At 43.5% G+C, this 24763-nt stretch overlaps 1 protein-coding gene across 4 annotated transcripts; it reads right to left on the minus strand.

The window, feature by feature from the left end:
* Positions 1–2398: 2398 nt before the first annotated feature.
* DENND10 (DENN domain containing 10) lies at positions 2399–24763 on the minus strand. 4 transcript variants are annotated; one of them, XM_059173050.1, is made up of 9 exons: positions 24627–24763; positions 22197–22393; positions 19238–19317; positions 15915–16063; positions 14747–14858; positions 12071–12171; positions 7522–7629; positions 6032–6126; positions 2399–3185 (listed from the first exon to the last, which is right to left on the minus strand). In XM_059173050.1, the coding sequence occupies exons 1-9, from the start codon at positions 24679–24681 to the stop codon at positions 3009–3011; spliced, it is 1074 nt and encodes a 357-aa protein (XP_059029033.1). In that variant the 5' UTR covers positions 24682–24763; the 3' UTR covers positions 2399–3008. The 4 variants fall into 4 exon arrangements, with proteins under 4 accessions (XP_059029033.1, XP_059029031.1, XP_059029034.1 ...); XM_059173048.1 differs by having other exon boundaries at positions 22197–22413; positions 24515–24755; XM_059173051.1 differs by lacking the exon at positions 19238–19317 and having other exon boundaries at positions 22197–22413; positions 24627–24759.

The raw sequence follows: 24763 nt of genomic DNA on the forward strand, positions 1-24763 counted from the left end.
AGACCCAGCCCTGGGCTTGCTCTTGGAGCCACAGGCCCAGGCCCGTCCAGCGGTGCCATGCGCACCATCCAGATGCTCACTTGAGACCATCTTCCCGCCCAGTCTCAGGAAATGGCACAGCCACGTAACACAGTATCGTCACCCTTACTCCTCCCCTCCCCTTCAAGCCCTTTCAGTAGCTGAGCCCAAAGGGATCAGGTCTCTAAGCCCCATTCCTCTGAGGTCAGTGCTACAACCTACCCAGTCCAACAGCGTCCCCTGCTGGTACCACTCTTCTGTCCTCTGGCTCCTCCAATCCGGGCCCCAGCCTGCTCTGACAAATACTTGCGTAAAAGCCTTGGAGGGCTTCCCAGTACATCAGTTCAAGTCCAGAATCCTTAACAGGCAGGCGAGAGCCTTGACCGTACTCAACTCTTGCCACTCCTTTTCCTCACTCTTGACCAATACCCTGTTCCTCGTATGGACTATGGTCTTTCCTTCCTGGACCTTCATATCAGCTGTTCCCTGCCAGGCTAACTCTTGCCTATGCATCAGGTCTGACTCGGACATCACTCCTTCCAGGAAGCCTTCCAGGATTCATAGTATGAATTCGTTGCCCCTTCAGTGTGCTCCCATAGCACTCATACTGTATCTGGCACTTGCCACACCACAGCAGAACAGCCTGTTTGTTGTCCCTGAGCCCCTGTAAACTGTGTGCCTGGGGCAGGAAGTGTGTGCTGTGCATCAGGGAGGCCTCAGGATACAACACCATGCATGGCAGAGTAGGCACCCAAACACTGGCATACTGGAAAAATATTTCCAACATACTCTGCCTCAGATCATCAAGGACTCTATCTGTGGCTTTCAGGCAGGGTTCCCTAGGCCAGAATGATGGTTGTCTTCACACTTCGTTAAAAGGGTTTCACAACAGCCTAGAAGAACAAAAAATGTTCTACTGGGCGCCTGGGTGGCTCAGTCAATTAAGCGTCTGACTCTTCATCTCAGCTCAGAACTTGATCTCAGGGTAGTGAGTTCAAGCCCCACATTGGGCTCCATGCTGGGCGTGGAGCCTACTTAAAAAAAGAAAAGAAAAGAAAAATTCTACCAGACGGCTCAGTATTGCCCTAAGTGTACACTAAACAAAATTAAAGAAAATTAAACATACAAAGGCCCCAGGTGGAGGCTTAGCCACTATCAGATGACAGAGCAGAAATGCTAGGGCATCTTTTCAGAGGAGAAGACACTGAAGTGCCAGGCCTAGGGAGTGGGGGAGGGAGAAGGGTGAGCGCAGGGAGGGGGGTGGGGGGGTTGATGAGCCAGGGGTGGAAGAAGGGAGCCCAAACCCCTTGACTTTCAAACACATCTTATAAGAACTCCCCAGTATATCTGCATTGACCAAAGGGTTTTATCTTTCCTTCGAAGTGGGGAGAATTACAGAAAGAGGGCACAATTCTTCAGCTCCCTAGAACTGTGTTACAGAGTATCAAAATATTTCCATTTTATTTCTCCATCATAAATCTGTAATTTTAACAACGTTGATCATTAGCTGATAGAGTAATACAAAAAATGAGGGAGATAAAGATGTTCATATTTGTTTTCATAAAGTGCAGATTTAATTTTCAGTTGTTTGCCTTAGAAACATCACCTCATTCCACATCCTCCCCTACCCTCACCCAAGGAGGGAGGGGAAAAGGCTATTTTTTGTATTTTTACTCAAGAAATGTCTAACACGGGGCACCTGGGTGGCTCGGTGGGTTGGGCCGCTGCCTTCGGCTCGGGTCATGATCTCAGGGTCCTGGGATCGAGTCCCGCATCGGGCTCTCTGCTCGGCGGGGAGCCTGCTTCCTCCTCTCTCTCTCTCTGCCTGCCTCTCTGCCTAACTGTGATCTCTCTCTGTCAAATAAATAAATAAAATCTTTAAAAAAAAAAAAAGAAATGTCTAACACAAAGAATAAAAGAAAGATCTAATAAAGACAAGATTTTTTTTTTTTTGCAAACATTTCTCTTGGTAAGATTTCTAAGGACAACAGTAGTGAGTGTAAAATAACCTTTCATAACTAATTTGAATACACAGAATAAAATAACAAATACGGAACTTAGACCTCCATGCTTATTTTGCAACTTTTAAGTCTCCAATTATGAAAAAGATACATAACCTGAACAAGAACGGTTACCTTAGTATGTGGCCAAATTACTTTTCCTGAAGTCTGAAGACACTCTCTGGTCTTGGCCTTGGCAATTATGGGAAGTTGCTGTTCCATTCATACAGACCTTTACATCCAAAATGGGCATCTTATTTTACTCTACCATATAATCACTGGCATCTTTTTAAAAGAACATTGCTAGCAACAGGGTTAATTAAAGAGTACTAGTGGCTTCAGTTTGCCAAATGCTTACCTCTGCGACAGTATAAATATGGATTATTAAAGTTGTCTACTCAAGTATAAAATCTATGCAAAATCCTCATAATATAGGCAAAAATGTTCAAAGGCCAAGGAAAAAAAAATTCTTTTCTTTTACAAGAAAGTGCAACTGCAGGATCTTTTCTGAATGATCTTCTAGACTGTTCTGCAGAAAACTTAGTTTGGCTCAGAAAGTAGAGTTCCTCATGAGGAATAAAAGTTCTTCCTAGAAGAATATGAAGCAAAATTTCGGCAGCTTTCTGAAAATAAACTGTTAGTTGGTGGCTACGCAGTGAGACAACTGGAACTTATCATAATGAAGGCTTTTGGGTTTGCTGTGATTTGCACAAGAACTTGGCAGAGCTTTTTCTCTCTTACTCCAGGACGCCACGCCGTTGCTAACGTTATACAAAATAGTTACAGCACTTTGTCCAACACTGAGCCCAGGCAGGAAATCAATCAGAAGAAAATCGGAAGGGTTTTCATACGTGCTTCAGGACTCTTTCAGGTCAAATCGCAATACTTCCAAATAAACCGTTAAAAATATAACATTTTGTTATTTTCAGTATTTTACATAGTGGATAATCGTGGTGCGAGTGATCATTCATCAGTGATACGTCGTCACAATCAGATTTTCAGCATCTGCTCCGCTGCTGCGAGATGGTAAAGGAAGTTTTCTGTTGCTGGTGGAAATCGTCTTTGCTTTAGGGCCTCAAAATTGAGAACCAGCTTTTCTCCATCACCAGAAACTTCTGAAAATGGTTCCAGGTTGGTGAAGATTTCTCTCGTTTTTAGGGAAATATCCTTCAATGGAACAGGAAAATATGAATTATTGTTGCATTCAAAGAGAATCCTTCCTGATATCTTTAAGTTTATCACACTATAAGTTAGGAAAAATGAAACAAACTTAAAAACAACTTATGAAAACCAGTGTCCTGTTTTTGCCATTTTAGCCATTTTTAAGTGGATGATTCAGTGCCTTTAAGTACATTCATAGAGTTTTATCACTACTATCCATTTCCAGGACTTTTTCATCCTCCTAAACTGAAATTTTGTGCCCATTACACAGTAACTCCCCATCCCATCTCCCAACTCCTGGTAAACACCATTCTACTTTTTGCTTTGATGAATTTGCTTACTCTAGGTACCTCCTATAAGTGAAATCACACAGTATGTGTCTGGCTTCTCTCACTGAGCATGTTTTCAAAATTCGTCCATGTTGTAGCACAGGTTAGAACTTCATGCCTTGTTTTTTGTTTTTTTTTTTTTAAGATTTTATTTATTTATTTGACAGAGAGAGATCACAAGTAGGCAGAGAGGCAGGCAAAGAGAGAGGAGGAAGCAGGCTCCCCACTGAGCAGAGAGCCCGATGCGGGGCTCGATCCCAGGACCCTGAGATCATGACCTGAGCCGAAGGCAGCGGCTTAACCCACTGAGCCACCCAGGCGCCCCAGAACTTTATGCCTTTTTAAGGCTGAATAGTCTTCCACTCCATGCATGAGTTTGTTATCCATTCATCCACGGACGGACATTTGGGCTATTTTTTACCTACTGGCTACTGTGAATAGTGCTGCTATGAACCTGGTGTACAAGTACTTATCTGAGTCCATTTCTGATTCTTTCTCACATAGATCCAACAGAACTGCTGGGTCTATGGTAATCCTGTGTTTAACTTTTTGAGGAACCCTACGCTTGTTTTTAGGACACACGTCCTCTAGAAGTCCTCTGCTGCCTGGCGTGAGTGACCCAGCACCTGTCACGTGGGCTTTGTTCCTCCTTACTGACTGACAGCACTTTATATGGCTGAAGAGTCACCAGAGCTCACATTAAGTCATGTCTTTTTCTTGGTTTGTTGACATCATTCATTCATTCAAATATTTTCAAACCCCTACAATATGCGAGGCACTTTCCTCGTACATTATACCGAGTCACCTCTGTATCACTTTGAGCCCATAAAAAACACATGAATTCAAAACTCACATTTATACAGTTAACCAACACTGTAAAGAGTCAATGTTTTGGGGGCGCCTGGGTGGCTCAGTTGGTTAAGCCCCTGACTCTTGGTTCTGACTCAGGTCATGATCTCACAGGTCTTGAGATCGAGCTCCGCATCAGGCTCCCCACTAAGCAGGGAGTCTGCCCTCACTCTCACACTCACTCTCTCAAATAAATAAATCTTAAAAAAAAAAAAATGTTTTTACCCAAATGTTGACAGAGGGATGGATGGGCAATGATGATCCCCATGGAAGGAGAGGAGAGTCTCCTTGTTCAGGTCCTTAGGACAAGACCTGCCCACTCTTCCTGGCCAGAGCAGAATGGGCCACCAGCACCGAACAGAAAGAACAGTGCTGCCGCTGGGTTCTTGTCAAAGTGGTGACTCCTCTCATCCTTTAACTCACAGGTTGCCTCTTTAGACAGCTGTCTGACCCCTTCTCTAACATTCTCTACCTTGACCTCTTGTTCTGTCATGGCATTCATTCATCATGGCTCGCAGTGATCTGGCATTAACAGAATTTTCTATTCATCTACTCCAATAAATATAGGCCACAAAGGCAGGAGACTTTGCTCCCCACAGTATCCCCCTTGCCTGATGCCCGACAAAGAGTCAGTGTTCAATTCATATCTTCAGGGTAAATGAACGAATAAACGGAGAAAAGAGCCAGGTCCAACCAGGTGAGTAGGGTCTGCTTATCGGTGGAGACCCCCGAGGTGGCACAGGTGCAGACAGTGGGAGACAATCCTTCCAGGCCTCTGGCCCCCACAGAGTGACACAAGGGTCCAGATGAGCCAGGATGTGGGAGAGGCCAGGCTGGGAGTATATCCCAGAGGAGGAGCGAGGAGCAGGCTGTGGTGCGGAGGAGGGGGTCCATCACCACATGGAGAGACTTAAAGACACTCTCTGACTATCCCAACCTGGCAAGGGGAAGGGGCGGGTCCACACAAACACCATGGTCAGCTTGACAAGTAGAGCCCGCAGGCAGGTAGCCCCTGCTGGCGGCCAGCCAGCCCTGCAGGGTGCGATCACAGAGTCTGCTCACTTTGGCAGGGATTTGATTATATGCTTTCTGATGTTCTGAACACAATACATCAAAGCTAGATAAAGATGCTCTCTCTAAGAAGGGAGTTATGGTCAAGAAAAGCATGGGGCATATGGAAACAGGTACCAGGCTGTGAAGAATCTTGAGGACAATGTTAATAAGGAGTTTGGGCTTTTATTTGGGGTAATAGTAAGCTCATGAAACAGAGGAGCAAAACAAACAAACAAACGAGGCTCTCTATATCCCCCTGCTTGCTTTCTGACCAATTTGCACAGCAACCTTCTCTTTACAACGTGTTCCTCCATGAAAATTCTGCTGGGGGCACGGAATGCACTGGCTGGCCCACAAAAGCATTCTAGACCACTGGGAAGTTACACTTCCCACTAGGAATGCTGGCCTTCAGCACTGGTTCCCTGTGTACATGTGTCCCCAGAGCCCGCTAACTCTTCAGCCATGGCGCCCCTCACCCGTTCATCAGGGCCATCCTGCGGACCCTCATCTAAGCATCTGTCCCCTGGCCACTCAGAGTCCCGTGCACTCCATGCAGCCCCGCCGCCCCCTACCCAGCCACACCGCTTTGGGACTTTCAGTGTCAGAGCACTGAAGACTTACCTGTATAACTTGGCTGTCTGATTTCTCAGGATCTTCTGCAGACTGAACAATGAGCTGGCCAATGTCTTTGTGCAGTTTGCCCATTGTCATGGCCTCTGGTGAGATCGAGTACATGTGTGACTATTTAAAAGTTTACATAATAAAAACAATGCCATCCACTTGAAAAGGTCAACGATCACCCAGAGGGAACTTTCAAAACCACCTACAAACTCCCACACTTCCGTCTTATTACCGAGCACAAGTGGGACGCTGTGCAACAAGGTGAGGCATAACCATGACTTATACTTCATGTTCAAAATAAAAACTTCTCTGTCACTCCAAGGACCAACCCCCATTCATGTAATGCTGGCTGGGATGGGCTCATTTTCTAGAATCAGAGCAGCCACAGGCAGCAGGGAGAGGGCCGCCCCCCCCTCCCCGGCCGGTCCTAATGCTTTCCCAGTTTCAGTGGCCCCGGCCACTGCTGGCTCCTGCCCCGGTAGCTTTACAAATGGCTCTTACCTTCATTCCCCTGGGCTTTCTGACACACCCTTCAAAAAGATTTTCCAACACAGGAGTCACGCTCAGCCCTTGTGTGCTGCTACATTTCTACACCTCTTTTGATACTCTGTCCTTCAAGGGGTGGAACCCGGTTTCCCTCTCTTAAGTGTGCATGGGACTTCATGATTTCCTTCTAACCAACAGAATATAGAGGAACTGGCGTATGACTTCTGAGACCAAGTCATAAAAGGCACCGTGGTCTTTCTGTCTCTCGAATCACTTGCTCCTGGGGAAGCCAGCTGTGGTGCTATGAGAAACTCTAGCTGCTCTATGGAGAGGCCCCCGTGGTGAGATCTCCTGCGAAAGCCACTCGAGCTCACTCAGAAGTTGAGCCTCGGGAGGACAGCAGCCCTGGCAGTAGCTTGACTGAATCCTCAAGACAGACCCTGAGCCAGCACCTCTCAGCTAAGTCGGTCCTTAGACTGAGATAATAAGTATTTGCTGTTTTAAATCACTAAGTTTAGAAGTGATCTGTTATGCAGCAGAGAACTAATACAGCTTGTTTAAACAGAGATGTGGAGGAACAAGATAAGGAGACTATCTTATTAACATGGATTGCATGGCCTAAGCACCCCGAAGGTATCAGTACCATGGCGAGGCCTGTAAGAACAAATGCTGTGTTCAAGACACAGAAAAATCCCTCCAGTTTCAGCACAGCAGGCTACGCAGGCCCTCAAATACCAGTTTTAGAGGATCAGTCTGAAAAAACAGAACTGGTTAATGCAGGCCGGGGGGAATGGGTGAAACAGGCGAAGGGGTTGAGAGCACACTCGTCCCAACACGCACCGTAACGTGCGGAACCACCGGATCGCTCCCCTGCACACCTGAAACTAACCCAACATGCTGTCAATTACACTGCAATCAAAAATGTTTAGAAATGAATTAATTTTAAAGAGTACAATGCTTGGCTGACATTTTGTATCAACAACAGAGCAGGAGAGAGAACTGACCTTTCGCAAGCGGAGCGATGGTGATCTCGCTATCCGCCAGGTTCACGAACACGTCATAGAGGTCTGATCTACTGCTCACCTCCAAGTCCACAAACCCGGCGATGTAACCTGCATTGCGAAGAGGACTGACATTACCGGAGTAGGAACAAGTCCTGCTGTGAACATATGAGGAGAGAACCGAATCTAAAAGCTCAGAAGGTGCTTTTCTTCACGGCTTTATTCAGGGTACGTCAACAGCAGCCTGTGCCATTTTCTTAAGACTTCACTATTGTGGAGCACCTGGGTGGCTCAGTGGGTTAAGCCTCTGCCTTCAGCTCAGGTCGTGATCTCAAGGTACTGGGATCGAGGCCCCGCCTCTGCACAGCAGGGAGCCTGCTTCCTCCTCTTTCTCTGCCTGCCTCTCTGCCTACTTGTGATCGATCTCTCTCTGTTAAATAAATAAATAAAATCTTAAAAAAAAAAAAAAGCCTACACTATTGTCAGCTGCCTGAAGAAGCTCATTCAACTCCAGATGACCCAAAACCAAATTTCAGTGTCAAGGAAGAAGGCGTTTACTTTTCAGACATTGCTATTCAGGTCAAGAATGATGCTGAGGCAGAGGAAGCAAAGGTTCTCTGGGCCAGTGTTCCCCCATTAGGTCTTTGTAGCTAAGAAACCACAGCCAAACACCTGCTTTGTCAGGGATGGCATCATCCGTTTCAGTTCGGATCTGATAAACACTCAAGGAATCAGGGCAACTCAAGAATCAGCAGACCTGGGGTGCCTGGGTGGCTCAGTGGGTTAAGCCTCTGCCTTCTGCCCAGGTCATGATCTCAGGGTCCTGGGATCGAGCCCTGTGTCAGGCTCTCTGCTCAGTGGGGAGCTGCTTCCTCCTCTCTCTCTGCCTGCCTCTCTGCCTACTTGTGCACTCTCTCTAAATAAATAAATAAATAAATAAATAAAAATTAAAAAAAAAAAAAGAATGAGGAGACCTGTGGGACTGAGGCTAAAACAAGAGGTACCAGACTTTTCAGATTTCACATAGCAGAACAATTAAAAACAAAAAAAATTTTTTGAGGACCAATTTATCAATGCTAAGGTTTTGCTTTACCAAGAGAAAACATTAAAAAAAAAAAAAAAAAAAACAGTGACAAAAACAAAAATTTAACTGCAGGCCAGGCAAACACAGACTCACTCACTTGAGAAACTGTGACATATGACAGAAATGACACTGATTACTGGAGAAAAGAGAATCCTATTCACTCAGTAGTCCTGAGCCAAGTGGCGTTCCAGCTGGGAAAAAAATTCCAAACTCACTATTAAAAAAAAGTAGTTCTAGGTAGTACATTAAAGACTTAAATTGGGAAGAAAAACACTCCTTAAATTTTCACAAAATTTGCTTCTACCCTTGGTATAAAGATTTTCTTAAACAAAATATCAAAACTAAAATCATAAAAGAAAAGTTTAATAAATTCCAACACATTAAAGTTAGGATTTCCAAAGTAAGGGGATGGGCAACATGGGTGAAGGAGATGAAGAGGGATAAATTTCCAGTTACAAAATAAGTAAGTCTCAGGGATGAAAAGTACAGCGTAGGGAATACAGTCAATAATACTGTAATACCTTAATGGGGTGAAAAATGGTGAGTAATTTATTATGGTGAATGTTTCATAATGAATGTAACTGTCAAATCACAACTTTGTATACCTGAAACTAATAGCGGATGTCAACTATACATCAATTAACAACAAAAACCAGGGGGAGAGGTGCCTGGGTGGCTCAGTGGGTTAAGGCCTCTGCCTTCAGCTCGAGTCATGGTCTCAGGGTCCTGGGATCAAGCCCCAAGTTGGGGGGGTCTCTGCTCAGCAAGGAGCCTGCTTCGCAACCCCACCGTCTGCCTCTCTGCCTATTTGTGAGCTCTGTCTGTCAAATAAATAAATAAAATCTTAAAAAAAAGAAAGAAAGAAAGAAAGAAAAAAAAACCAACGGGGAAAAAACATGAGAGATACAAGGTAAAACAAGATTGTAAAATGTTCACAAATGTTAAAGTTGGGTGACAAGTACATGAAGCATATTATACTTAATAAAAAGTCTAAGAAAATTTTCTATTCATTTTAAGATATGAGAATAAATAAAAAGCCCACAAACTCAGAGACTTTTTTGAAGCATATATAACCAACAATGGGTTCATATCCTGAATATAAAAAGAATTTCTATGAATCCATAAGAAAAACAACCCAGTGGGAAAATATGTAAAAGACAGTTACTTTGCAGAAGAGGAAACACAAATGGCAGAAACAGAAAATGTTAAACCTCATTAGGAATCAAGAGAATACAAATTAAAAGCACACAAAATAACATTGTACAGCCACCAAGTTGGCCAACACTGTAAAGTTTGACAGTAACCGAGAGTTGTTGATGACATGAAAAGTGGGACTTCTCCTCCCCTGCAGAGGGTAAACTGGTACAGTTTCTGAAGAAAACATTTGGCATCACCCTGCAGCTTGAGGACCTGCACCCCTTATAACCCAGAAATTTTACTCCTCGCCCTATAACCTAGAGAAAGTCTTACATAGGCGCACCAAGAGACCCATAATAAAAATGCCTATAGTAGCACTGTTTTGTTTGTTTGTTTTTTTAAAGATTTTATTTATTTATTTGACAGAGATCACAAGTAGGCAGAGAGGCAGACAGAGAGAGAGGAGGAAGCAGGCTTCCTGCTGAGCAGAGAGCCCGATGCCGGGCTCAATCCCAGGACCCTGATAGCGTGACCTGAGCTGAAGGCAGATGCTTAACCCACTGAGCCACCCAGGCACCCCAGAAGCACTGTTTAAAAGTGAGTGACGAGAGGGGTGCCTGGGTGGCTCAGTCCGTTGAGTGAATGCCTCTTGATTTCAGCTCAGGTCATTACCTCCGAGTCCTGGGACTGAGCCTGGGTGGGCTCCACACTCAATGGGGAGTCTGCCTGAGATTCTCTCCCTCTGCCCCTCCGCACCCTCCCACTTGCATACTCTCTCTCTCTCTCTCTCTCTCTTTCTATCTCTCTGAAATAGATAAAGAAATCTTATAAATAAATAAATAAGAATCATAAGAAAAGTCTGAGTGAATAAACTTTGGCATATCACTTAACGAGATTCTATACAACAGTGAAAATGAGTGAAACTACAAATATTCACATGAAAATACATAAATCCTGGGGCACCTGGGTGACTCAGCAGTTAAACATCTGCCTTTGGCTCAGGTCATGATTCCAGGGTCCTGGGATCAAGCCCCACATCAGGCTCCCTGCTCTGCGGGAAGCCTGCTTTTCCCTTGTCCACTCCCCATGCTTGTGTTCCCTCTCTAACTCTCTGTCAAATAAATAAATAAAATCTCCAAAAAAAAGAAAAAAAACATAAATCCTACAAAAATATTGTTAAGCAAAAATAAAACAAAAGCCAAAGCACAGGCCACAGAAGAATTCATTCATCATGAATCCACATATATAAAGTTAGTTTAGTAAAACTAAACAATATATTATTTAGAGCTCTGTGTTTCCGTGTATGCGGCTAGAGAAAGGGAGTGAGGAATGAGATGAAAAGGCACATGAGATGCTTCAAAGTACAAATAGTATTCTACTTTTTCATCTCTGGTGAGGCTGTGAGTATTCTTTCTATTCTTTTATAACTTGCACAAATATTGCACATTAGTTTATATGTGAGAAATTTTTTGTAATCGAAAAAGCAAAAACAAAAGCCCCTACTATCTATCATCATCAATATCACTTCATGAAAGGATCTTTTAAGACCACAGAAGTAGAAAGGGCATGATATCCTTAAATTTAAAGAAACAAAAACAAAAGACTACATCACCACAACGTTAGAATTCCTACAGATATAAATAATACTGTTATTAAGTTGTTCTCAGAATCTTACCACTGAAAATTTTTATACAAGAGTAACTACATCACTTAAAAATAATTTTATTTTTCCTTTGAGAAAAAAATATGGAAAGGCACAAAATAAAGTCTTAAATCAAATAAATCACTGATAGGGAAACTTTTAAAATGAGAATTGCATAAATTAAAAATAAATCGTATTTGGTGATGATTGTGCAAAGTGAATGTACTTAGTGACTCTGAATTATATCCTTAAAGATGACTATGATGGTAAATTTTATGTGTATTTTACTGCAATATTTTAAAAACTTACAAATAAATTTTTTAAGGGAAAAGGATTGGTTGCATTTACCAAAGAAAAAATAAATCATCGTTATTCCCTTTAAGAATGCAAAAATACGGGCGCCTGGGTGGCTCAGTGGGTTAAGCCGATGCCTTCGGCTCAGGTCATGATCTCAGAGTCCTGAGATCGAGTCCCACATCGGGCTCCCTGCTCGGTGGGGAGCCTGCTTCCCTCTCTCTCTCTCTCTGCCTGCCTCTCCATCTACTTGTGATTTCTCTCTGTCAAATAAATAAATAAAATCTTTAAAAAAAAAAAAAAAAAAAAAAAAAAAAGAATGCAAAAATACTCCCTCAAACCAACAACAGCCCTGGCTATCATCAGGCTGAATTTCACTGAAATGCTGTGTCTACCTGGGCACATCTGCAGGGCCTCCAGCTCCTCCGCGTGGAGGTGCACATAGGAATGAAGTATGGTCCAGTCCTGTCGATGCCACACCAGGGCAGGCAGAGTCCTGGGGAATAAAGCAAGAGCTCAAATGGTTGCTAGCACTGGCGTGACTCAGCCCACCCTCTCCCCTCCTCCTCCTCCCCAGAAGGAAACTGGCTACAGAGGCAGAGCGGAGAAGGAATGCTAAACCTGCCGATGCAGGTTAAAGTCATGCAATGTTTTAAACTCTGCCTTTTTTGGGTCAGATGAGCTGCAGAAAGCTCAAGGTGAAGTTTCAAACGATCTCAGCGCTGCGGAAGCTTTCCTCCCAACACCTACTCTGCAAAGGGCCACCGGCCACGGGCGGGAGTCTGAAGGTAGGATCCAAAGCAGAGCCCCACAAGCAACAGAAATTTTTGAAGTTCTCATTTCACATTTAAAACTCCAATGCGGGGGTGTTTCAGTGGTTCAGTCTTAAGCTTCTGCCTTCAGCTCAGGTCATGATCCCAGGATCCTGGGATTGAGCCCAGCATCGGGCTCCCTGCTTGGCAGGAAGCCTGCTTCTCCCTTTCCCACTCCCCCTGCTTGTGTTCCCTCTCTTGCTGTCTTTCTCTATCAGATAAATAAATTAAAAAGAAATAAAATAAAAATAAATAAATAAATAAAATTCCAATCAGGGGCTCCTGGGGGGCTCAGATGGGTTAAGTGTCTGCCTTTGGCTCAGGTCACCATCTCCTCCTGGTCCTGGGATCTAGCTCCACAGGGAGTCCGCTTCTCACTCCCTCTCTGCCTCTCCCCCTGCCTGGGCTCTCTCTCTCAAATGAATAAATCAAGTTAAAAAAAAAAATCCCTACCAAACTTACAAACTACTTTGTGTTTGTTTCTATACAAGACAAATTTCTTTAAAAATTTCCAATAATAAAAACAGCAACAACAACAACAACAAAAAACCTTCCAATAATACAGCTCCTGCAGGAGGAGGTGCTGAACTTAACAGTGATTTGGTGAACCTGCTGGTGCCCAGCTATGTATTTCAGATGCTGTGGACATCCCAGTTTCAGAGCATAAATGTAGAGGAAAAGGGTAATTGGGTGACTAAACAGAGGCTTCGGGGATCAGAGCGGAGTGAAAGTTCCAGCCCTCTCACGTAAGATCTGAGCCAGTCGCAGCCCGAGCAATCATTTCCGACATGCACACAACAGGCAAGGTGCATGCCAAGTACTTTACAGAGAGTATCTCCAATCCTGACAATAAGCTGACCAAGTGTGCACTGTTATCTTCATTTTTCAGATAAAGAAACAGAGGCTTAGAAAGCTTAAGTATCCTGGTCACACAGCTAGGAGGGTGCCCTCCCAGGACAGGTCCTTCTGACTACCAAGCCTTTTTTCCCCCATTTTCTAACTGGTAGCCTTTTGGAGCCTCAATTTTCTCATCGGTAAGAGAGGGCAATAATACTTCCTTGCAGACTTGTGTCGTAAGTAAATTTAATAATTTAAGGTGACTTACACGATACCTGGCCTACAGTAAGAGCAAAAGCTAGGTCCTCCTGCTTTTAAAAAAGAATCTATGAATAAGTTAGATTTGGTAAAGAAAGAAACTTTTAAAAAAATCTTTGTTATAAAAATAAGAAAGGGGGGCAGTAAGTATCGAACTCTTTTTTTTTTTTTTAAAGATTTCATTTATTTATTTATTTATTTGACAGACAGAGATCACAAGTAGGCAGAGAGGCAGGCAGAGAGAGAGGGGGGAGCAGGCTTCCCTACTGAGCAGAGAGCTCGATGCAGGACTCGATCCCAGGACCCTGGGATCATGACCTGAGCCGAAGGCAGAGGCTTAACCACTGAGCCATCCAGGCGCCCCAGTATCGAACTCTTGATTTGTCTTGGGTCATGATCTCAGGGTCTTGAGAGAGAGCCGCACATCAGGCTCCGCGCTCAGTGTGGAGTCTGCTTGCTCCTCTTCCTCCCCGTCTCCCCCGTGTGTGCGCTCTCTCCCTCTCTAATAAATAAATAAAATCTCAAAAAAAAAAAATAAAGAAGAAGAAGAAGAGTCTGTGATAAAAGTGAAAAAATGGATTACTTAAGAGTGGTCGCTCAGTCATTAAGCATCTGCCTTCAGCTCAGGTCATGATCCCAGGGTCCTGGGATGGAGCCCCGCATCGGGCTCCCTGCAGAGCAGAATGCTTGATTCTCCCTCTTCTACTCCCCCTGCTTGTGTTCCTTCTCTCGCTATGTCTCTATCAAACAAATAAATAAAATCTTAAAAAAAAAACAAACAGGGGTTTGTGCCCATGGATCAGCTGCCGGTGTTTACACATCAAGTGTAGAACACAGGTGCGCTCATTCATTTACATATGCACTGGCTCTGGCATTTTGGGTGGTTGGGACAGATACCCTATGGCCTACAAGCCTAAAATATTTACTGTCTGGCAAGGAAAAGTTCAAACTCCCCGTTCTAAAGTATTCATGTTTCTAAACTTAAGGAAGAATCTGCCTAAATTCAGTGACCTTCAACAACTAAATCTCACCTGAAACATTAGACCAAAATGGCATTTCACTCATAGCCTAACGCGTTCTATTTATTCCAAATGTGCAACGGAACAGAGCGCATAGGAACGCAGACTGCCCCAAATTGGCTGCCAACAAAGCCAGAGACGATACCTGGTGAACTCCTGGACAGCTTCTATTTTGGGGTGATAGACGACAATTCTTTTCTTTAGCATCAGCGCTGTATGTAAGATAACAGTTTCCATTCCAAACTGAGATACAATGTCTTAAAAGACAAGAAATTAAAATGTCAGTGCGTTAAATAATATGTAAGGAAATAAAACTGGAAAGGATTCTTTCCAATAAACACTGAGATTCTTTTCTATATACAGAATACAAAAATATTCTCAATACAGACAACAAAGAAGCACCTTATACCCTTGATGGGCATAGAAATCCCTACCTGCTCCCTAGGATGAACGCTATGGTAGCCTAAACCTGCCCCCAAGAGATTCTGGGCTGGCTGCACAGGAGAAGCCAGAGTCACAAGAAAGCAGAGTAAATGATATTAAAAGAACCAGCATCTTTCCATCATGAAAAATCCTTAAGTTTAAAAAAAAAAAAAAGTGCACCCTTTGCCCTCTGCCCTTGACACACACACGTCATGACTTAGATCCTCTTGAGAGAGCTGGACAAACCTAAGGCTCCAACGGGAGGCTTTGAAACAGTCTAGAACAGGAGGATCAAGAGCAAAGACAGTGCTGTGGGAGGGCAAGAATGAGAGCTAGTGGGACCCTCAGAGCTCCCCTCTCCTCCCTTTCTAAGGAGCTTGAAGTCTGTGCTCAGCCTCAGACTGCCATTTTGGATGCTCCAGTAGGAGAGAAAGGCCGGGAGTTCGAGGAGGAACTCTGGGCCAGGGGCTGGAGCTCTCCACATGGAAGTAGTAACTGCTAAAATGTAAGGACAGGAACACTATGGAAGTCAGTGGTGACTCGAGCTGTGAGACGCCGCTTTCCCATGAAAGAACAGTTCTGTACTGTCAGAATCCTACGGAAAGGACGTCCACAAAAATCTGCCTTCCTACGACAGCATTCTAATCAAATAAGGCAATGTAGAAGTTGAACTACCCGCCTGTTTAGCAAATAAAAATCACACAGATGAAAGCAAACAGGAAAATGGATTCTCAGAGCCTAATGGGGACTGCCCTGGGCTTGGGGATATTATTGTTGTTGGGGTAGAACGATCTAGGATGGGGTTTTGTTCTGTGCTTTTGTTTTTCAGCTTTTGGGGTTTTTTTTGGTTGGCTGGTTGTTTTTTTGTTTGGTTGTTTTTTGTTTCTTACCTTTGATGGAGCCTGCAAGATAAGCCTTTCGGGCATCAAAATCCTTGCTAAGGAAAGAGCCATTTTCTTCACTCTGGCATATCCCCTTTGTGAGAACTGCAATGTAACTCTCCATCATTTTAACTGGGCTCCCGTGTTTCAGGTACATTCTGTAAGAAAAGACAAAAAGCAACCATGCTCTTCTTCAGCATGAACCACATAGAGCAATGCAACCCCAGGCGGGTCCTTGTTAAAAAATCTGAGTCAGCTTGCCAATCTAGTTCTGAATGCCTGAAATCTGTACTCCTAGACTACTTCTAAAATTTAATTTGAAAATGTATCCAAAAAATAACCACTCAAGAGACCTTCAACAATTCCTGGAAGGTGGCTTTCTGTTTGTATCTGGGGAAGCCTGTTATCATCCACTCAGGCAAGAGAATGACCTATGGACTTGTTGAGGCCCCATTATTCTTAAAAATATGGTATACTTATCTCTCTGTATGTCTTACGTTTCACAAGTGGTGTTTCTAGTCAAAACAACTCTATCTTATCACTGGGACTTCCTTTGACAAGGTAGGAGTTTTGCGTTGTTCACAGAGAAAGCACTAATTATAGAACCTATATTTATTATCAGAGTTCCCAGAGGTAGCTATATTTAAATTAAGAAACCAAACTCCTTTAAGTTTCTGGTGATAAATGCACTCTAGATCTATTCATCATCAAGTTCCAGAAAGTGCTGACAGGAAACTGGTTACATTTATAGCTCATTTGTGAAATCAGTCCCTTCCCCTAAAATCTCTCCCAGTGAATAACTAAAATCTACACTGCACTTGAGAAGCAGCCTCAGCCTACTTGGGTCTTTTAGTAGCTAAAGGGATAGAAAACTGGAAAGAAAATAAAATCATGGTTTAAAACACATCAAACTGAAAGTGATATTTATTGTACATTAAGTGAAGAAAAGCAAGTGTTTTAACTACTAACCAAATTTTGTCGATCATCATTTTTTTTATTTTATAATGCACAAATAGAGAAAGAAAGTAGGTAGAGAACAATGACTATGTAAGCTATCATATATATAAAATAACTGAACCCATGAACTCACACACACATTCTATATGGAGAAAATGTCTCCGTTTGGAGGTTGGGGATAGGGGAAGGAAGGGACTTTCTGTATTGCTTGTATTTTTTTACTATGTGCCTAGATTACCACCACCAAACAACACACCATTAAAACTGTAAGACAGACAAAGGGGCACCTGGGTGGCTCAGTGGGTTAAAGCCTCTGCCTTCGGCTCAGGTCATGATCCCAGGATCCTGGGATCGAGCCCCACATCGGGCTCTCTGCTCAGCAGGGAGCCTGCTTCCCTTCCTCTCCCTCTGCCTGCCTCTCTGCCTGCTTGTGATCTCTTTGTCAAATAAATAAAATCTTTAAAAAAAAAAGGAACTGTCAGATAGATACGATATACGGTAATGAAGAAGGGAAACACAGGAAGGGTAGTAAAACTACTTTTTCCATGACAACCCTGGGCCACGAAATACTGAAGAGAGGGAGACATTCCCCCAAGTCATTCCATAGAAAAAAACAAAATCCAACTTAGGGGAACTTAAACCGATGGGACGGCCATAGCTGCAGGCTGTCTCATGCACGGACAACTGACTCTACGTGTGTAGGCAACCCAGCTACTCTGCCCCTGCCACTAGCTGGAGGCACAAAAAGATGAAGGCGGTCATGGCAAATGACCCGGACCCCTTCCCATGGCAACCATAAGCAGCATGCAGAAGGCATACCTGCCTGTTCCTCTCCCCCGAGATGGAAGGGAGCCCCTCCATGGTAACCTCAACATCACTGAAAAGTGCTGTGTGCCTGTGCACACAGACACAGCAGTGAGGAGAGTAAGTGTGTATGCATGTATACGTGTGTGTGTGAGAGCACGTGTGCGTGCAGGAGTGTGTGGGTATATACACAAGTGAGAGCAAGTGCAGTAAGGGGTAGGGGCAGAGGAGGTAGCTGCCAATAGCTTTGAGTCCTCATTTCTCCTAAACCGTGCCAGGAGAAGAGTCCAGAATGCAACAATGCCATGGCACTAGAGAAGCCGAAGAACCCTTTGGGCTTCCTCTCGGGCAGGAAGTGGGCTCTAAAGCAACCTTACATTCTGGGCTCCAGAATATTTCCCAGTGAATTCAATGGGTAACCTAACCTGGACCCAATCCAATGAAATGAGAGTCCAGTATTTGTTCAAAAACAACTTTGCCGAGTTTTTAGCTCATGGCTTCTAGATGGTGTCTAGGAGATAACAATCTCCTTTGGTGTCAGTACCATAGTAGCAGACAACTGTTTACACCCCACAGTGAACTGTTTACCTGCAACTTATCTTTGGAGAGCAAGAAGCCTCTCTTATCATAGCTGGCTGCAAAACTGGTGAAACTTCATTTTGTCAAAATATAACCAACCTGAAACCCTTAAGTAATGAGAAAGTAGACTTCTGCTACAGACAGATATATATACGAATGTGCATACACAAAAAATGGCAAAAAAAAAAAAGTATATTTATCAGGCTTATAGTGAGAAAAACAAAAACAACTCCGTTTCTTCCCCACCCCAAAACTACTTATTGGGCATAAGCCTGAGGGATGAGGTTGTTACACATAACAGAATTACGAAGTCTATCTCGTGACAACAATATTAAAAAACAAACAAAATGTGTCAAAGCCCTAGTTAGGGAAAAACCAATGTCCCTGACAAATACGAAAGATTTCATTAACTCTACTGCATATACTTACCGAGGCAAGAAAGCAGATTGACATATCTTATGTAATTTTTTTCAACATCCGGGATGAAACTAAAGTTTACCCGAATCACAATTAACCAGTTCATTAGAGTCTCAGCTTCTCAGCATTCCTGCTGAGAAATACTTTCCAGGGCTTTAGCATAATTCAAAATGCCCATTAATTTTCTCCAAGATGACTCCCACACACAGACTTTTACATTTATGAACCAGCTTATCGCTTCACCAGCATTTAACTTATCCATCTGCTAAGGAAAGTTCTAAACTGGAAGTTAGAAGCAGCAGAACAAAAGCAGCAAGTGACTCAAATTCCCCAGGAACTGTTTGTAAATTGCTTTTTCTCCTCCCTTCTACCGTTTTCCTAAATAAGAGGAGCAGTGTCATCAAAGCAGAAGAGAAAGTTCCTCTTTACAAAACAGTTTCTGGAGGGCAAGTAAAGATTAAGTTGGGGAGGCAGAGGGCTGAAATTTGCTTTGTTGGTGTAGAAATCTGCTATGTAACTATTGAGTAAGATCTTCATTTTTGTGTGATAGCATTTAATACAGTTTTCATACAGACCTACACAATATCCTAGTGAAGGCGGCATATTTCTCTGGGTTAAAATCTTTGGCGGTCAGAACAATAGAAAAATGAGTCACCTGTCCAAAAGAAACAAAAAAGTATACTTTTTAAAGACACTTTCACAGATTTAATTTTTATTACTATATTCTAGCAAACCTCTGTACAAGACAGATTGGCATTAACAGGAAAAGATCAAAATGTAACCAAGTTTTCACTTGCTTCTTTATACTTTTATGCTCACATACACATGCATATAAAAGACATACACTTATATATACATAAATAGAGTTAATTTCCTAGATAAGAATGTAATAATTTGGGGCGCCTGGGTGGCTCAGTGGGTTAAGCCGCTGCCTTCGGCTCAGGTCATGATCTCAGGGTCCTGGGATCGAGCCCCGCATCGGGCTCTCTGCTCAGCAGGGAGCCTGCTTCCTCCTCTCTCTCTGCCTGCCTCTCTGCCTACTTGTGATCTCTCTCTGTCAAATAAATAAATAAAATCTTTAAAAAAAAAAAAAAAAAAAAGAATGTAATAATTTGAGTTAAAATTTTTTTAAAAATACAAATATATTTTAAGTATAAAAAATGTGAGTTTTCGGGGCACCTGGGTGGCTCAGTGGGTTAAAGCCTCTGCGGTCTGCTCAGGTCATGATCCCAGGGTCCTGGGATGGAGCCCCGCATCGGGGCTCTCTGCTCGGCAAGGATCCTGCTTCCCCCTCTCTCTCTGCCTGCCTCTCTGCCTACTTGTGATCTCTGCCTGTCAAATAAATAAATAAAATCTTTAAAAAAAAAAAAAAAGTGAGTTTTCATTTAAATTTCCCTAACCTCATCAAAGCAGAATTAGAAATGCCATTAGACCCACCAATTTATCAACTATTAATTAATGAAATAGGAGGATAGAAAACAAAAGTACATACAGTAAAAATCACACAGTTCCTTGGGGCACATTGGTGGCTTAGTTGATTAAGCATTTGCCTTTGGCTCAGGTCATACCCCAGGGTCCTGGGATGGAGCCCCACATCAGGCTTTTGCTCAGCAGGAGCCTGTTTTTCTACCTCCTTCTGCCCCTCCCCCTTCTCATGATCTTTCTCTCTCTCTCTCTCTCTCTCTCGCAAATAAAATCTTTAAAAAAAAAACAAAAAACAAAAAACACAGGGGCACCTTGGTAGCTCAGTGCATTAAGGCTCTGCCTTCGGCTTGGGTCATGATCTCGGGGTCCAGGGATTAAGCCCTGCATCAGGCTCTCCGCTCAGCGGGGAGCCTGCTTCCCCCTCTCTCTGCCTGCCTCTCTGCCTACTTGTGATCTGTCAAATAAATAAATAAAATCTTTAAAAAAACCAACAAAAAACAATCACACAGTTCCTGAAATAGTCAATTCTCTGTAGAATATCATATAGTCTAAAGCACTGTTAAAAGAAGCTTCATTTATCTATATAAATTTCTGGTAATCGTATACCTATTATTTCCACTAATGAGACAAAAATAAGAACATTATAAAAAGTAAAGCATTTAAAGGGCACCTGGGTGGCTCAGTCAGTTAAGTGGCTGCCTTCAGCTTAGGTCATGATCCCAGGGTCCTGGGATCGAGCCCCACATTGGGCTCCCTGCTCAGCAGAGAGCCTGCTTTTCCCTCTCATCTGCCTACCACTCTGCCTACTTGTTACTTGCACTCTCTCTCACTCTGACAAATAAATAAAATCTTTATTTTAAAAAAAGCAAAACATTTAAGAAATTTATGAATTTAAGAAAATTATTATGAATAACATCATTTTTAGAAATCGTATTTTAAAGCATAAGAACTATCTCTAAATCTTGCTGTTCTTCAAACTGAAAAACAGATTTGAGATCAATGTTGCTATTGTTTGGCAGACTACAGGCAAAACACAGATAAATCTACTTCAGGATACATGAAGACCTCTCAGCAAGAACTTAACAAACATAAACCAAAGCTTCTGTAACACACTGAAAATTATCTTTTTTGCAAATTTACATTTTCTAATTATGAATCTGTTTTGGCTTAAACCTGTAGCAGTTTTATTTTTTTTTATTTTTAAGACTTGATTTATTTTGAGAGGGAGTGCACATGTTGGCGGGGGCAGCAGCAGAGGGAGAGGGAGAGAAGCCACCCTGGGGTTCGATCTCAGAACCCTGAGATCTTGACCTGAGCCAAAATCACGAGTCAAACACTTAACCAACTGAGCCACTCAGGGGCCCCAAACCTTTAGCAGTTTTAAATAGCTGCCTTCCTGTTATTTTAAATGTAATTCCTTAAATTTAAATGGGTATTTTGGACATGCTTCTTATAGTCTGGTTATTTGCTATAAAAGTAGCCCTAGAAGGTAAAAGAAGTCCCTACCCAGGAACATGCAAGGAGCTTAGCCACTTTCTAGTATTTCTTTTCTTTGAAAAAAACATGCTGGTTGCTTGGGATTAGGATCATCGTGGCCCACAATGACCACATACTGATTTCCAACATGTCACATGGATACTGTTCATATCAAATGACATACACAAAAAGCCTACTGAATACATGAGTTTCCTTACTTCTTCTTTCTATTCTTAATAATATCCTTAACATCCACAAACAAATGAAAAAAGTTTTCTTGATTATGCCAAGGATTTTACCCTTTAAAAGTTTTTAATTATAGAAAAGTGTTTCTTTCCACTTTTATTAATCACAGTCATGACTTTGAAAGTACTTCTACATTTCTAACTCCAACAGAGTATAACCTGGAAAAGGCTTCACTATACCAAACACAGGGTCAGTCATATTTTACACACTGACAAATGTTTATAGAATAAATGAGAGTGAAACCTGAAACGGAACATTCCCAGTGAAAATTGTATTTAGTATTTTTTTCAAAAGTGTATTGTGAACAATAATGTCTAAAGCTAAGAGTTACCGGAATGTGACATCGCTTTAAATATTTTTGGCCATTTCACCTTTATGCAGTCATACCTTTATCAAAACTGAAGAATCTGGAACTTCGACTGTTGTGATATAAAACCATGTTCTTCTGTACTGACCAAAGACAAAGGGATGGAGAAGTTTGCTTTCATCTGTAAGGCAGCATTTTCTCAGCAGTAAATTCCTTAAAGTTGCTGTCGTGGAAGGGTAACACCACACCCACAGAACTTCTCCATTTGTGTCCTTTTCTACGGTGGAAAGATGGTCACTGTGAGAATGTCAAACAGCAGCAAGGAAGTGAATTGATTGGTTACTCAGAAGCACTTAGTGGAATTAGTTTTAACATTCCATTTCATAAAGCATCCTGGAGCACTTGTGACCCCAAATTCCCACCTACCTCTACTGGTCAAATTATCTAGCTCTCCTGATCTTGACTTTTAGGCCACCTGAGTAAAAAGCTTTTATAATAAATCATGAATGAGTATTTAGCCTTACAGCTTTGGTAGAGGTCTTCCCCTTTACCCTTCCCCTCCCACACACATTTTCATAAACTCATCATTACATTTTTTTTTTAAGATTTTATTTATTTCTGGGGCACCTGGGTGGCTCAGTGGGTTAAGCCCCTGCCGTCGGCTCAGGTCATGATCAGGTCCTGCGATCAAGCCCCGCATTGGGCTCTCTGCTCCGTGGCTCAAGCAGAAGGCAGATGCTTAACAGCTAAGACACCCAGGCGCCCTCATCATTACATTTTTATCTAGTGAGAAGGATTTTTAATAAATACATAAGAAGGGTTTATTAAGAACAAAACTGGGGATGAAGAAAATGGCAAAATCTCTCTTAAATCATAATACTGCTTGTGCAAATTCTGTATTTAAAGTAGTAATAATAATAGTTATGCCATCATGTATGCAGTTTCATCATCAAAAGTGAACACTTTAATAACGCAGTCAGCCTTTAGAAAACCAGTTACTGCACATACAGCAGTAAGGATGGATTTTTATCTATTCTATAGATTAAAAAAAAACACTTTTATTATGAAATATATCAAGCATATAGGGAAAAGAATTTTAAAAAATGAATTCCCCCATCTCCATCATTCAGCTCCAGCAACCAGACACACTGGCTCCTCCTCCTCTCACAAGGGGGAAAGAGAGTCCCCCCGCCATTATTTTGAAGCAAATCCCTTTTAAATTCGTGTCCATATGAAAAATACAAAACCTGCTGAATTGAAAATGATTGTAAGTCATTTTCGTTTTTGCTGTTACCAGATAAATTCTGTTATCAGAATTTATTTAACCCAGCCTCATTCAGAAGTACCTTCAAGCAGGACTAAGATGCCTGAAATAATTGGGTTTTGTTTTGAAGCAGTTTGCAAATCACATCAGAAATAAATACAGGAAGCCATTCCCAGATAAATGCACTCCTCTGAGACACTGAAAAGACACAGTTTTGCTAAACGCAAGCGATGTTCTTCTACACTAGAGGAACAGAATGTTTAGGGGTTTGTAAAAATCTCAATAGAATATTATTTCAAAGGACAATGGCACTCAAGGAACCGAGTCATTCAAGCAACCCGGTGCTCACTGCCGCCTATGGGATGAATGGTTCCCTGAAACACCCAACCCTGAAACGCTGCACACGGCTCAGGCACACCCAACGATGCCAACGTACTTCCTCAACCACTATTTCCTCAAAACTGACCGGGATCCCACCATATGGGATTTTGTGGACACTCCGGCTACATGCATGAGCTTTATCTCATGATGCAGGATTCCTCCACTAGCACGAGTTGGGGCTCCGCGTCTAATCTGCAAGGGTCCCAAACCGGGCTCCACCACTTCCTAGCGTGCGTCCGGCACAAATGACACCCTGGGCCTCCATCTGCTTCTCCCAAACGTGGCCATCAAACATTACCTACACACCCCCCGGGCTGTGGTAGAAGTTTAACGGGAGGTAATTCGTGCCTATCTATGTTCAGCACTCGGGCCGTCACAGTTAGCCACGGAGACTCGAACCGCTCAACCATACAATCGGGGCCAGCCGGGCGCAGGGCAGACAGCCACCCTCAGAGGTCAGCCCGGCCGCCTCCCAGCTGCGCGGCCCTCCACCGACTTTCCGCCCAGCCCCCGCCCCGGCTGTGCAGCGGCCCCCCGGCAGCCTCCAGAGCTCTGTCACCCTCGATGTCCGGCCTCGTATGCAGCACCGGGCGTCCGGAAGGAAGCCCGGTGTCCCTCCGCCCCACTGCCCGGCCAGGGCAGGTCCCACGCGAGACTGGCCCAGGGCCACTGGCCGAGTCCCCGCGCCGGGGAAGCCGGGCCCTGCAGCCCCCGGCCCAGGCCCAACAGAGAGGGGGGCCGCGACCTCCTCACCGCAGGTGGCGCCGGAGGCCGCGGGAGCAGAGACCGCCCGGGCCCAGGCGGAGGCGGAGGCGGAGGCTGAACTGGGGCGCGGGCCTGCGGGGCAGGGCGCCTTCGTCCTCACCGATCAGCCCAACTCCGAGCATCAGCTGAGTGTCCGCCGGCTCAGCCGCAGCCATTTTCCACCGCCACCGCCGCCGCTGCAGCGCACGGCTCCCAGCAACCCGCTCGCAAACCCGCCCCTGCTCCGGGGCAACGCCC

The sequence above is a fragment of the Mustela lutreola genome, chromosome 4, assembly GCF_030435805.1.
Source record: "Mustela lutreola isolate mMusLut2 chromosome 4, mMusLut2.pri, whole genome shotgun sequence".
Lineage (NCBI taxonomy): Eukaryota > Metazoa > Chordata > Mammalia > Carnivora > Mustelidae > Mustela > Mustela lutreola.